General features: G+C 37.3%; 2 protein-coding genes across 2 annotated transcripts in view; one reads left to right on the top strand and one right to left on the bottom strand.

Moving 5' to 3' along the window:
- The window catches only part of DIP-epsilon (Dpr-interacting protein epsilon), a 190,659-nt gene that overhangs the window by 86,897 nt on the left and 90,310 nt on the right, over nt 1-13,452 (top strand). The window lies entirely within an intron of this gene.
- LOC106625070 (uncharacterized) lies at nt 6,845-8,872 on the bottom strand. The gene is made up of 2 exons (XM_014244872.3): nt 8,406-8,872; nt 6,845-8,340 (listed from the first exon to the last, which is right to left on the bottom strand). The coding sequence occupies exons 1-2, from the start codon at nt 8,457-8,459 to the stop codon at nt 7,027-7,029; spliced, it is 1,368 nt and encodes a 455-aa protein (XP_014100347.3). The 5' UTR covers nt 8,460-8,872; the 3' UTR covers nt 6,845-7,026.

Raw genomic sequence — 13,452 nt, forward strand, 5'->3', positions numbered from 1 at the left:
GACGTCATGACTCGATCCGAATACTAAACGTTTTTTGACAATTTTTTTAAGCAGAATTTTATTAAAAAAATAAATAAAAAAATTAAATTTATCGAATTTAATGCATTTAATAAACTTCGATTCATTTTGAAAAATTTTGAATTGGAAATTTTTGGTGAAAAGCTGAATAATTTACAAACCAAAAACCAAAAAAACAATGTTATTACTATACGTAGATGACTACAGGTAATAATGGAAGAAATAGTCAGAACTTGGATTTTTGACAAGATGATGGTTTCGCAAAAAAAAAGTTGGTTTCGTGAAAAAAATTACACTACAAAGTGGCTTGAAAATCTAAATTTTACCACAAACCTTATTTCTTAGACCACTACGTTGTCTTCGACCTGAAAAAAATATATATAAAAGGTCGTGAAAAAATTTTAAGCTGATCAGTCTAGCCGTTTCGGAGAAATTTGCTCATCTTTTCTGAAAACAGTGTTTCGAGAAGAACGCGTTTCAGGTTTTGGGAGCCGATTTCATTAAGGCAAAGACTTCTTTTTATTTTCGAATCTGTGTGCCAAACAAAATTAAAATTTTCACAGAATATTTCCAAATACGTATGTATATTTATTTTTTTTACCCTGAACAGCGTATATTGAGTTTGCCACGATGTTTGTAACACCCAGAAGGAAACAGCTGAGACCCTATAAAATATATACATATATCTCTATTCTCTCTAAAAACTACTCATTGGTCGGAATCGCCGATATCTTATCACTACAGCATATTGCTGCCATACAAACTAAAGGATCGAAATCAAGTCTTTGTATGGATATATTTTGTGTTTGACATGATATTTTTACCAAATTTGGTATAGATTGTTTTCTAAGGCAACGCTATAATACCTGAAGAAACTTTCTAGATCAGACTACTATAGCAAATAGCTGTCATGCTAACTGAACGATCAAAATAATCAATTTCTTGTATAGAAACTTTGTTATTTGTGAAGGGTATTCCAGTTTCGGTGCAACCGAAGTTATCATTTTTTCTTGTTTGAAAATTAGAATATACCCCTTACATACTCGTTCGATGAAAGATAAATTGAACAAAGCTTCGGCATAGTATTTCGGTATACTGTGTTCTGTAAAAAATATGATCCTGTCAACATCATGGGTACATAAGGACTACTGTAAGTACAACAACAATATTTGTCTTTGAGAAGTTCAGTGGAGAAAGGAGTATGATTCCAACTTTGATATGACTCTTAAATAAGCGGTGATCGTAATAAGTGGAAGATATTAGTATTCGATGGTATGAGCAGGGACCTACATTAATATCAGAAGAATTCCTGCTTTTGAAGTGGTTTTCTCCCGTATGACTTCCTTAGAGTATGCTTTTTGAAAAAATTAGGCTGTGGGAAACTCCAGTTGCTCCAATTAAAAGTTTATTGACTTCTAATCTTCCCACTTAGTCTGTTAATTTGCTAGATTTTGATATTCTACTGTAGATCCTTTTGAGCGAAGTTGGGATTTTGAATGCATGAATGTTTAGAGGTTCATCGGGTCTTTGGTAACTAAAGCGCGTGTGGGAGTCTTTAAGGCTTACCAAAAACATTGTTATATTCCAGCGAAAGTGTCACCGAATGGTCTAGTCTCAGAGCAAACTTTTCAAGGTTTCTGCTTCAATTGAAAGGTCGAGTAGAGGAGAAGTTAACTTTGCTTGTTGCCTTCAACTAGATGCAAAGTGCCACAAAAAAAAAAATGAATATAAATTGGAAAAATAATAATATCGTCAAAGCAGGCGATATGGTTTTTAATTTCGATTACAAAGCCTCCCGCTCCATATTTAAATTAAGCGCACACATGTGGGGGCACAAAATCTGCATATGCAACATCTGTATTGCCATGCTGCCAAAAACAAAGATGTCAAATCGCATTGGAGTCGGCGGCACTTAAGTGGCACATGCCACATGCCGCACAATGGCAGACAGCATGCCACAAAGATAAAGGCAAGCCATGAAATAGATTGGAAAATTCGACAAAAAATCCATAAAATGCCAACACGAAATATAAAAGCGCAGAGCAAACACACAAAAATATAAACATATACGAATTTATATAGCAGCAACATAACTCGAAATGTTTGCATGTGTGTGTGTGTGTATGTGCCGCATGCCGCAAGCGATTGTCATGGGGATAACTAAACTAATAAGCAGTGACAAGTCCTATCGCAGCACACCATTTTTGCCGGCCGCAATCGGCCAAAGAAGTCATATACTTGATATTAGACCGAAATAGCTCGGTGCTCGGTGCTCGGTGCTCGGCGTTTGCCGCTTGGTATTGGCCGCAGCGCTGGGGATGTGCGGAGCGGCGGCAGAAAGCCAAAAAGCCAGCTGGAATCCAATAAATGTCACAAGCGAAACTAAATAGAGTTGCAAGCGCCCTCCATGCACACACTCACAGGCGAGCGACAAGCACACAATGGCTTCGTTACGATACGGCGCTTTATTCTCGATGAGGTCGTAGTAAGTGGGTATATCCGGCGCTCAATGCACAGATTGCAATGCATTCCATTTGTTGGCCTTTGTTGTTGCTGCTGTTGCTGTTGCGCACACATTGCATTGGCAATGGCTAAATTTATCAGCTTTTGTGCAGCATTGCGATGGCGTGTGTGTGTGTGTGCGTTTGCTAAATTGTATTGTTTGATTTTTTACGTGATTTATCCTGTGTGGCGGGTGCGCTGCAACTGCCTTTGTTGCTGGTGCAAAGCAGATGTTCCCATCCGATTCAACTGTCTGTTGCTATTTTGGTATACTTTGTACATTTAGCATGTGTGCAGTTGTGTTAGTGTGTGTAACAAAGAAGACTGCCATTTGGGGAATATGTGTTTGCGTGATGCTAAGTGCGTGCGTGCGTATGTGTGCGTGTGTGATTTATAAAGTCATGGTGTAAATGCCGTGGCAACTTTTGGGGATTTGCAACAATCCCGTTGGCTGACGCTGCGATCCAGTGCAATGAACTTGCGTACCGTGTGGGGTGCGTTACAGCTTAGTTGGCAGCCAGCGCTAAAAATAAATGTTGGAATTATTAACTGAAGCCACATTTCTATGCATTTCAACAAAGAAGAATAAAGAGAATAAATTTGAAGGTGTGTAGACAGATAATTCTAGCAGTTTTAAATGTACTTTTCAAGTATAATGTAAAATCAGTATAAAATACCGCGATATTTTCAGTATAAATAATAAATAGCAATATTTGAAGTTCGACAGAAGGTCAAAGCTTGAAATTGTCGAACTGCCCAGTGCTAGCAACACAATTTGTAATCTGCTGGTGTTCTGACTGCAGAACTTAATCCCTCTGACCAGCAGTCAAATAATTAATAAAATTAAGAAAAACAGTTACTTCGGTCCTCATAATAAAATCCTAAAATCTTGAATACAAAAAATACGATATTTTGAGCACTCTCTGCTCACGATTAAAAAGTTTTACCGTTCTTCGCTTTGGAAAATTTTAAGAACTTTAAGTTTGAATTCCGGCTCCACGGTAGTTATAGTTTTTGTTGGAAACTTGAAAATTTTTCGTCAGCAGGTTTTGATAGGGTTTCCACCACCATTTTGGTTACTGCGTAACATAATGAGAGATTCTATAGACGAAACTTAAAAGTTTAAAATATCAAAGTGGTATTGGGCTTAAATATAGGAGACGATGCAACTGTTATTTTCTTGAACTTTTCAAAAAGAATAGTATTCCCTTTTTTCCTTAAAGAAACGCAGACCATTGTTTCAAGAAAAAATTGTAAAAGCTTACAAAAAGCTTTACACTTTCTTCGAAGACGTTATATTTAATATTGTTGAAATATTTTTGTATTTAACTCATTTGAATCGGTATATGAAACTCTTATAATGCCAAACTAAATGTATTGTCGAACAAAGTACGCTTAAAGTCTTCTTCGCATTCACATAATGCTGCTAAAAAAAAATTATGGCGAATGCATAAACTTTAAGCTTTAATATTCCAAATATTCGCAGTAGTTCTCACTACGATTACGCGTGTCAAATTAAGCCCTTAAATCCGAGTAGAATCTCGGCAATATTCTGTTACTTTGACTGAATTCCTCTCATACTAGTATCGTCTGCAATGGTTGAAGTTGCAAATTTCTTAAAACAAAAAGCAAACACGGTTTTTCACTTAACAAGTTTTGTTCATATAATTTTGCTTCAAACTTCAGGCTTCGTGCTAATTCCGCAATTCCAGCAACAGAACGCTAATTTAATTTTATCTTTTTAATCCTTCACTTAAGAAACTAAATAACAACTTTATGCAAAAAGAAAAAAATGGCTAGAAAGTAAAAACACAAAGCAAATCCACCACAAATCTATTCTATTATTCTTAACCCATTTTTCTGCTCTGCGCTTTTCATTCACAGTTTCTGTTTTTGTTATATATTTTTCTGGTCCTGTTCTGTCGCAGGCAGAAAAGTTTAAAACTTTTGCTAGTTAAAATTCATTAAAGCTTAACCGCAGCTTTTTGCCGCTCATTTCACTGGTGGTTTGACTTTTGAATGCATTCGTTGGCATCCGCCTCTCCTCGTCTACACATCCGCTCAGCATACCCTTTACGCTCAACTTCCATTGGCCATTTCACTGGTGTCCAACTAACTATCAACAATCCCAGCAAAATCACACATAACCGCAGCTCAGTTACAAAAACAAAAATTACAAAAGCATGCATACACGCTTCACTATACATATCAATGTCGGTGTGTCTGTGTGTGTGTGTGTGTGCTCTAAGCCGACGCAGCCTGTGCATATACCCAAAGCGAGATGCTCTGTTGTTGTACTTTAAAAAAGTGTCCCATTTCAGATCCTATTTTAGTTCCCATTGTGACTCGTCTGAAATATGCTTGCGTATGCCTGTGTGTGTGAGCTGTTAGTGTCGCTAAACTTTGCTCATATATTATTCTCAAGTTGGCAACACTATTTTGTAGCAACACGACACGCAACACAATAACTTGGTTTTACTGACCCACAAGTGGATGTTGGAGGCGAGATCAGGAGGCGGTCAACGGACATCCGCTACATCATCGTACATATTCACAGTTCACACAAGTGCTGTGTGTGTGGGTGTGTGTGCGTGGGTTGGTGCCAACGGAAAACAAGTCAAACACCAAAGTCACCTGCGGTGTGAAAATGCCCGACAAAAATGTGTACCGGAAAACTTACATGCTCTGGGATGTGCTTTGTGTGCTTGTGCGAGTAGCCTGGGTGCCGTGTGTGTGTTTGTCTCGTAACTTTGCTGCTAACCGTGCAGCAAATTGCGGGTGTGAGAGTTTTAAAATATGGACATTTTTAACTTTTTTACGGCTCTTGGCACTAAGTAGCTCCGAGCTCGTTGGTCTCTTAAGCCGTCGTAATTCATTAGTTGACCAGTTTATCGTGATGGCCCAGGAGGTGTGTGAAGCATACGTTGTCTGCCAATTGGCTGCGGCTGCCGTAGCTACCTTTAGGTATACGCAAAAACACTTAAGTGCTATTAAGGGTTCTACTTGTAGTTATTGATTTGCTAATCTTTTTCGTTTATTGAAAACCAAACCATTGAGTTTGACAACGCTTTGTTTAGGTGGTGCGTATGGGCGCTCTAGGCTATTTGAGCAGCGATTGCTTTTGATATTCGAATGAATGTATAAGTAGAGAGAAATTTTAATAAATGGGTTTGAGGTAAGAGGTTTTGGAGATTTACACAAAATTTTCAACTACATTTTAGAGAGTTAATCTCTCATTGACATCTACGTTATGACTAATCCACTATATCTGTCTTGTGTCGTATAGCTCCGCAAATTTGCACAAGGTTCACACTGAGACTTTTGATCTTCTGCTGGCCTCTTGATTTGACTTCAAACTTTTTGGAACTTTGATATTTCAATATCAAATTTCTCTCCAGGTTAGCTCTGACTGGCCTTTTCGTCAGCTGCTTTATGGATTCCAGTCGAAACGGATCCGGGTGTTTTTCTCTGAATCTCTTCTTAGAACATGTCCGAGCCAGCCAGCTTTCTTTTGGGAAACCACAGCGTTTAGCAAAACTCTTGAATTTCCGTTAAAAACAAAGTCTGCGAAGAGAGCTGCGTTCGGAGATCTATTTATCGGAATCCTCTTTGCCTTATTTATATTTTCAAACGATAACAAACATTTTCTCCAGTTTACCTTAGTTTTGAGTCGCTTTAAGGGTTTAAAGGTTGAACAAACCCATCTTATAAATTCAGAAATCTAGCCATCCATGGTTTCACTGTGAAAAGCATTCGCCAAAATGCGCATCAATGGAGTCTACAGCTGCCTCTCGAGACCCACATAGGTGCTGGCATAACATAGTGCAGAAATCAATATTTTTATATCAGTTGATATATTATATATTATAGCGCCTAAAAGTATGCAAAACTATTGCGATTTCTATAATATTCTTACATGTCAGAGAGATAATGAGAATAGGTGTATTCTCAAACGCTCGCCAAGATTAATCACCATACTTCATTGAGGTTTCAAACTTTATCAAATCGAAATCCAAAAGAAAATTAAAAGCTTAAGTAAAAATCGGTTATAAAGTTGGTACAATTTTCAGTTGGTTTAAAGCTGAAACTTTTCCAGTTTTCCAACTCAAGCCGAAGGTAAGATAATAATGATTGTAGTACAATATTTCAAATTGATTGAAAAACAATACCTAAATCTCTTTCTTAACAAAACTTGTATGTCGATGATTTAGAATCATTTTAATTAACTTTTATATAATTACTCGGCTTGTTCGAACCTTGTTTTAGTATTATTTAACCCTTATTTATCAATTTTTATAGCAACTGTATCAAAAAGTCATATATATTATATATATAGTTATAAAGAAATTAATTTTATTAAATTCACAAAATTTTGGATTTGAAGCGATAATAACACCGTCTACACAAATCTTAACTAATACCAAAATATTAAATCCTTTTGTACTACCTTTTTATTATCTCCATTGATAAACATTATTACTCTGCCGCTTGTCACTCCCCACACGTTTACAGCTCATCACACTTTGCCTTGATCATATTCAACGTGACACTACCCACATTTGCCGATGCATTGTTCAACAACTCGAAGATATGCATGTTCGCACTGCCATTACGCGTGTCCGCATAGAGGGCTTGCACCACGCCCTGATAGGCGTTATAGCGTTCGCTATTCTCCCAATCGCCCTTAAACTCCACATACAAGCGATGCACATCAAAGAGGCGTTGTGACGCCGCATCGTACTGCAACGGCGTTTCCTGCGCATTCGTTGGCCAAGGCAATAGCTTGCGCCAAGTTTCGTGTAAATGCTCGAGGAATTCAAAATTACTGAACATGAATGTGATAAAGAGATCGACGCCTTTGCGTTGCAATTTCGCCAGCATTTCCGCCAAGTCTTCGTTTGCATATTGCGAGTTCTTAAATTGCTCATAATCGCTAGAGAGGTCATTTTCGAGATAACGGTACAAACGATTGCGTTTCGCATAGAAGTCATCAATGGCGAGTATTGCATCAATTTCGGTCAACACTTTGTTCAGCTTGCTGGCGTGCAGTGTATGAGACTCGGCAGTGGAAGGTTCCTCTTTCCCCTCTTCATTTTCCGTTGATGACATAGCTGAAATGTGCTTTTCTTCAATGACCTCCTGCAACAGCTTGCGCACGGTGGACAAATAATCATCGATTAACTCCACGCCGGCCGCTTTTACATTTGCATACAGCAGCCGCGCGAAACGTTCGAGCTCGGTGTGCGCCAAGGGCGTTGCGGCCGATGAGGCGACTACAGTTTCGGCACGCAATGGCGCCAACTTGACATTGGCCCAGTAGTGCGCCGCGGGTGGTGGCGGCGTGGCTTTGTGTGCCGCCGTTTGCGTTTGATTCAACAGGACATCGCGATACCAAAATTGTCCGCATAAATTGTACCAGCGTAGATGACGCAGCTCTGTGGCGCTCTCGTCCTGCAGTTGCAATAGTTCACGCTTCAATTTACCGAGAAAGTTTAAATTGCGCAGCGTGTAATAGTTTTCGACGCTGTGTGGCGACTCGTTCAACTTGAGGTCGAGCAGCTGCTTGAGGTAGACGATTTTCGGCATGAGTTGTGTGGCGCTGGCGGCCGCCTCGATGCGCGTCACATAAGCGACATAGTCTTTGCTGGCGCGTAGCTCCTGCAGTAATCGATTGAGATGATCGCCGGCGGCTGTGTCCACCAAAGCGTTGAGCTCATCAATGAAATGAGTTTGGAATTTGCGGCTCTTGATGTCGGCGTGTGGCAACAGAATGTTGGGTTGCTGGGTTGGGATGTTGCCGCGGGTGGCCGCGGTGCAAAGCTAAAAACGGAAATGAGAGTTTGTGTTTATTGTGTTTTAGGGGATATAGAACTATGAGTATTTACCAATGGTGACTGTGAAATGAGCAGTAGGAAGGCAAAACCGATTAATCGCCTCATATTGCTGTTTGATGATTGGAGATGTAACTGTGGTTTTGTGCTTCAAATATTTTTATATTGTATCCTAGCTCACACCTAGAAAACTTTTTGGTTCAAAAATCTAAAACTTTCTTTAGCTGTGTAATTAGCGCGTTTGTTTTGACCGTTCTTTTAAGATCTATATTTTCAAAAAATCCAAATTTTTCAAAATTACGGCGCAGTAATTTTTATCTTCATATTTTTTAATTTCTTAATTATTTTAATATTTATTTCATTAATTTTTATTTAACATTTTGTTACTGTATTTCAATTTCTACTTAATTCACTTTATTTTATTTTTGTGCTGCTTGAGCTGGATCCAACCTCTCGCTTAAACTTGACGATTCGCTATGTTTACATTTTCGCACTGAAACTCTATCAGCGAACTGGCAAAAGCTGCTCTGTTGCTTCTAAGCGCAATTACATTATTTATTTATAAACTCACATATGCAAATACAACGTTGGGGTTAAGCGGGTCCCGCTTATTTTGCGCGCTACTCAACAAAGCGCTTATCAAAAGGCGGCGATAACGCGTCGTCAGCTACAAACTCTCATACTTTTTACATATTCCACACAACTTGCATAATGTATATATTTTTGTTTACATTTCTATACATAAGGGTATATATTTATATACAGTACATATGTATATTTATAAAATTATGTTTTAAGATTTCTGTGATTTGTTTTTAAAGGAGGCATTGACATTGACCAACATACCTACATATGATTACATATTCACTAATTAAATCAAAAATACTTCAAAAGAGTAAAAAGGTGAAAGCTTATTATTATTTCATGAGCTTATAAAGTATTATAAAGCTTTGCTGTAGTTGTGCTTATATGAAAGCTTTTCGAAATTATCACATGGTTTTATGATATGTTGAATGCCATTGAATCTTGTTGAGAACAGTGCTTAGACAAGATCATCTTATGAGATGAGTGTCAAAATTTTTAAGTAATTTTTGTTTGCAGAAAGTTTAAATTATACTTTCACAGATCTCTAATAAAGCATTGATTCGAAAAAGCAATCTTCAAGAAAAATTTTAGACCTACTCCTAGTGTAGACCGGACTTGGAATTATCAATATCAACAAAAGTTATCTACTTAATTTTGAGAACTCAGTTATTCTAGGAGTAAAAATATAGTCTATAAATTAGCTAAGAATGACAGAGAAGTTCATTAGCAAATTCGTAGTTGCCAGAATGTTCTAGTAGCGAAGTTTTGTTAATGTTTACTATATACAATAAGGGCTGTCGGATTGTGCAGCAAACACAGTTCTAGTTAGAGTGTTGACGTGTGAAGAGCAATTGAGATATAAGAGGTGTGTTGGAATGAAAATGTGAATTTTGGGTTTTCCTCGGGCTGTGTACATTCGATTATCGATATTTTGTTTTTGTTATAATCGGTCACATATGTAGGTTTATCATGAGTATGCATTAGAAGCCAATTTCGATTAGTAGTTTGTTGTATCACATAGCAAGCGGCTCATTACATTCAATTTTCTCGAATGTGTAACGTGTGGAAGCGAAGTTTGTTCCGAAATTGATAAATTTTGAGCAAAAGCAATGTCGCCTTAGTATCTCTCAGGAGTTGTTGAATGACGTCAACAACGATCCGAATTTGCCTAAACGGGTCATAACTGGTGACGAAACGTGGTTATATGGTTATGACGTCAAATCCAAGGCCCAATCATCCCAATGGAAGTGTTTTGCTACAATTAATGAGATCAAGTCAGAATCGAAAAAACAGCTGATGGCCATACCAAAAGGCGCATATCAGAAGTGCTTCGAGGATTGGAAAAAGTGTTGGTACAAGTGTATTATATTCGATTAGGATTTCCTTTGAAGATGACAAAATAGATATTGGTGAATAAATAAGTACTTTTCAAAAAAATCAAAATTAACGTGTTTTCTAAACTTATGAAAACATATTTTGCAAGTTAGAAAATTTATTGGTATACTATTTTTTTAACCAGTGCCAACTCTGCTTAAATATATATGATCATTCTTTAATGTAATTCACTTCTTTATCAAAGCTTAATTTAAATCAGGATTCTGAGGTTCGGAAATGTTCAAAAGGATTGCCACCTGGTAGAAAAAGAAACTTATTTCATAAGCTTAATCAAGAATAGATTTAAATAGAGATTTGTCTTATCGGTGGTTTCATTTAGTTCATTCAAATGTTTCATTTACTTTATTCATTCGCGAACTTAAAAGAACTAATTTTCATACTAAATATTAAGTTTACCATGAAGTTTGTAAGACCCAAAAAAGAAACGTCGGAGACCCAATAAAAATATGTTGTATAATATAAATTAGCAGAGTGATGTTATACGCAAAAATTCTCTCAGTTTTTGAGATATCGACCTGATATTTTGAGTACGAACTTTTTCTTCCAAGAAGCTGCTCATTTGTTGGAACTGTCGATTTCGGACCACTATACAATATAGCTGTCATATAAACTGTATTATCAAATGCAAGTCCTTGTATCGAAAACTTTTTTATTTGTCAAGATATCAGCACCAAATTTGGTACTTACTATTGCCTAAAGCTGTGGTAAAATCTTCGAAGAAATTGCTCAGATCGGACCAATATAGCATATAGCTGCCATATAAATTGAGCGATCAAAATTAAGTACTTATGCAAAAATTTTTTTATATGTGTGGGTATTACATGATATATAATTATACAATTTTTTCGAGTTTTTTTCTATCAAAAGTTTTAATATATATCTTTTAGTTACATGGGTATGCTTAATCGCTTTGTTATTTCAAGAATGGTCTCCTTTTAATACTTCTTTCCTCGTCGTTTCATTAATTTCACTCATTTCATTAAGTTCGTTCATCATTCAACAGGAAATTTCATGAGATTACTCTTGTGCAAAGCAGTAACATTTACTTCTCAAAAATGCAACTCTGCCACTTTCAAATCTTATCTTAATTTCATAACTATGCTTGTTGCAAGCACTTCAAGGTAACTTGAAAAACTTTCCAAAATTAAATTCAAATAATTTTGCAGATTTTTTTCTGGTTTGCTGTTTTTGTTGTTGTGGCAAGCGTATACATTGTGGAAAATTGCACTAATTAATTGCAAGCAAAGTTGCATAAAAGTTTTCTTCATAATTTTTTGGTTATTATCTGCGTGCAACTACCAACTTGCAACGGGCAACTGGTAACTGGCAACTTGCAACTAAGCTAATACATACTTTCGGTTTAATTAGATGGCACAAACAATGGTCGAGTGAAAAAGTGCAGACGCACGTGCCACCGAGCGAGCTGCCAGCAGTTATCTGCGAGAGTTAGCAGCGTGCGTGCTTCCGAAGTGCAGACGAATGTAGTACGAGTAGCTGTGATATGCGCATATGACTGCGAGCGTGTGACCGCAAACGCATATGTGTGTGTGCATGTGTGCACGGCAATTCAAGGCAAAATGAAAGCGAAGAAGTTTTACTGCAAATTGGGCCAAACGCCCGTTAGTAGACTACACTGACGCAGCCAAACGACAGAGCACAAGCTGAGTGGAGAGTGAGACAGAAAGAGGGGGCCAACCAAACAAATATTGGACACACAAAGCGACGTGGTGGCTAATCGCACCTAAAAAGAAGTTGCTGAATTGCAGAAAGTCAGCTTGCAGTTGCTGCAAAAAATTCGTATGAGCGTGTGCAGCAAACAAAGGAAACCGAAAATAGGTTCTATAGCATTAGAATTGCATATAAGTATGTATGTTTGTGTACTACAAGTATAAATATATATATAAATTGTATTTACTCTTGGAGATCTGGCAGCGTAAGGGTCGGCATATGTCGGAGAACAAATGGACCTGATCAAGATTGCGTCGAAACGGAGCTTCTAATATGTGGTAATGTCTCTTCATAACAGTGAGCATGTATATAATTACATATACAATACATACAAAGATATTGTACGTACACATGTGTGCATTTCATTACCTACATCCCGCTGCTGCCCTCACGTACAGTCTACAATTACACAAGCTTTCCAAATATTTACCACGTGCGCTTCTAGCAAATCTTTAGTCTCCGCCTTTAGTGTTATTTTCGCTCGGGTCCTTTAACAACACAACAACAACGTAGCAAAAAGTAAAAGTTCACAGTAATCGCAGCATCCACAACAAAGTTTCCAACTAAAGTTCAGCTTTCTTTCTGCTGTCGTCCACCTTTTCTTTACACAAAAGTTCATTTTCCTTGCATTGACACGTGACATTGTGTTGCAGCAAGCGTCCAGCAGCAAGCGTCACAACAAATATGCAACAAAGTTAAACGAGAATAGCGTGCGAAGAGAACGGAGCCAATGTAATGGACAAGACTGGAGTTTATTAGGTTTATTTGTTTGGGATGTTGTTGTTGTTGCTTGTTGACTTTTTGGGAAATTTATTTTTGGAGCATACATTTTGTTATTCAGACCTGTCGCTTTATTCGGAAATGTCGACGTCTGCAAACATTTTTTGAGAGGTGAGTTTAAAAGTTAACTCCGCTTTATGGTAAAAAAATAACGGAATTTACAAAGAGCACATATTTTATATATACATATATATCGAATAATATCTTGTAATTTATAAGTGGCTCACTAACATTTCAGCTCAGGAATGATTTTGAAAAGTATATATTTAATATAAGATTACTACTATGATAAAATGGACCTAGCGTTGCGTGGTTTATTGATAAAGAAACTAATTTTTTTTTAAAGTTTTTTTAGTGTCTGCTCGCTCAATATTCTGATATAAACTTGAGTCAAGACAAATCAGTCAAAACATAGATGAAAGAACTGGGATTAATTCTTCTTCGAAAAATCTGCCTTTAAAGGCCGACGCTATTTTTCAAAAAGTCGGAGCTCGGACTCTCATCTATCAAAAGATGTTAATGGCTACGTTTGAGCTCTGTGAACGCTGATCCACAACAAGCTCTTGTACGTGATCTTAATGTAAAATGCTGACGGTTCATTGAACTCAAGCTT

The sequence above is a fragment of the Bactrocera oleae genome, chromosome 3, assembly GCF_042242935.1.
Source record: "Bactrocera oleae isolate idBacOlea1 chromosome 3, idBacOlea1, whole genome shotgun sequence".
In the NCBI taxonomy this organism is placed as follows: domain Eukaryota; kingdom Metazoa; phylum Arthropoda; class Insecta; order Diptera; family Tephritidae; genus Bactrocera; species Bactrocera oleae.

Bases quoted from the DNA above. Each gene is read 5' to 3' on its own strand.
- LOC106625070 (XM_014244872.3), bottom strand. From the start codon at position 8,459: ATGAGGCGATTAATCGGTTTTGCCTTCCTACTGCTCATTTCACAGTCA. The intron at 8,341-8,405 runs GTAAATACTCAT...TTCCGTTTTTAG, and splicing joins TCATTTCACAGTCACCATTG to CTTTGCACCGCGGCCACCCG.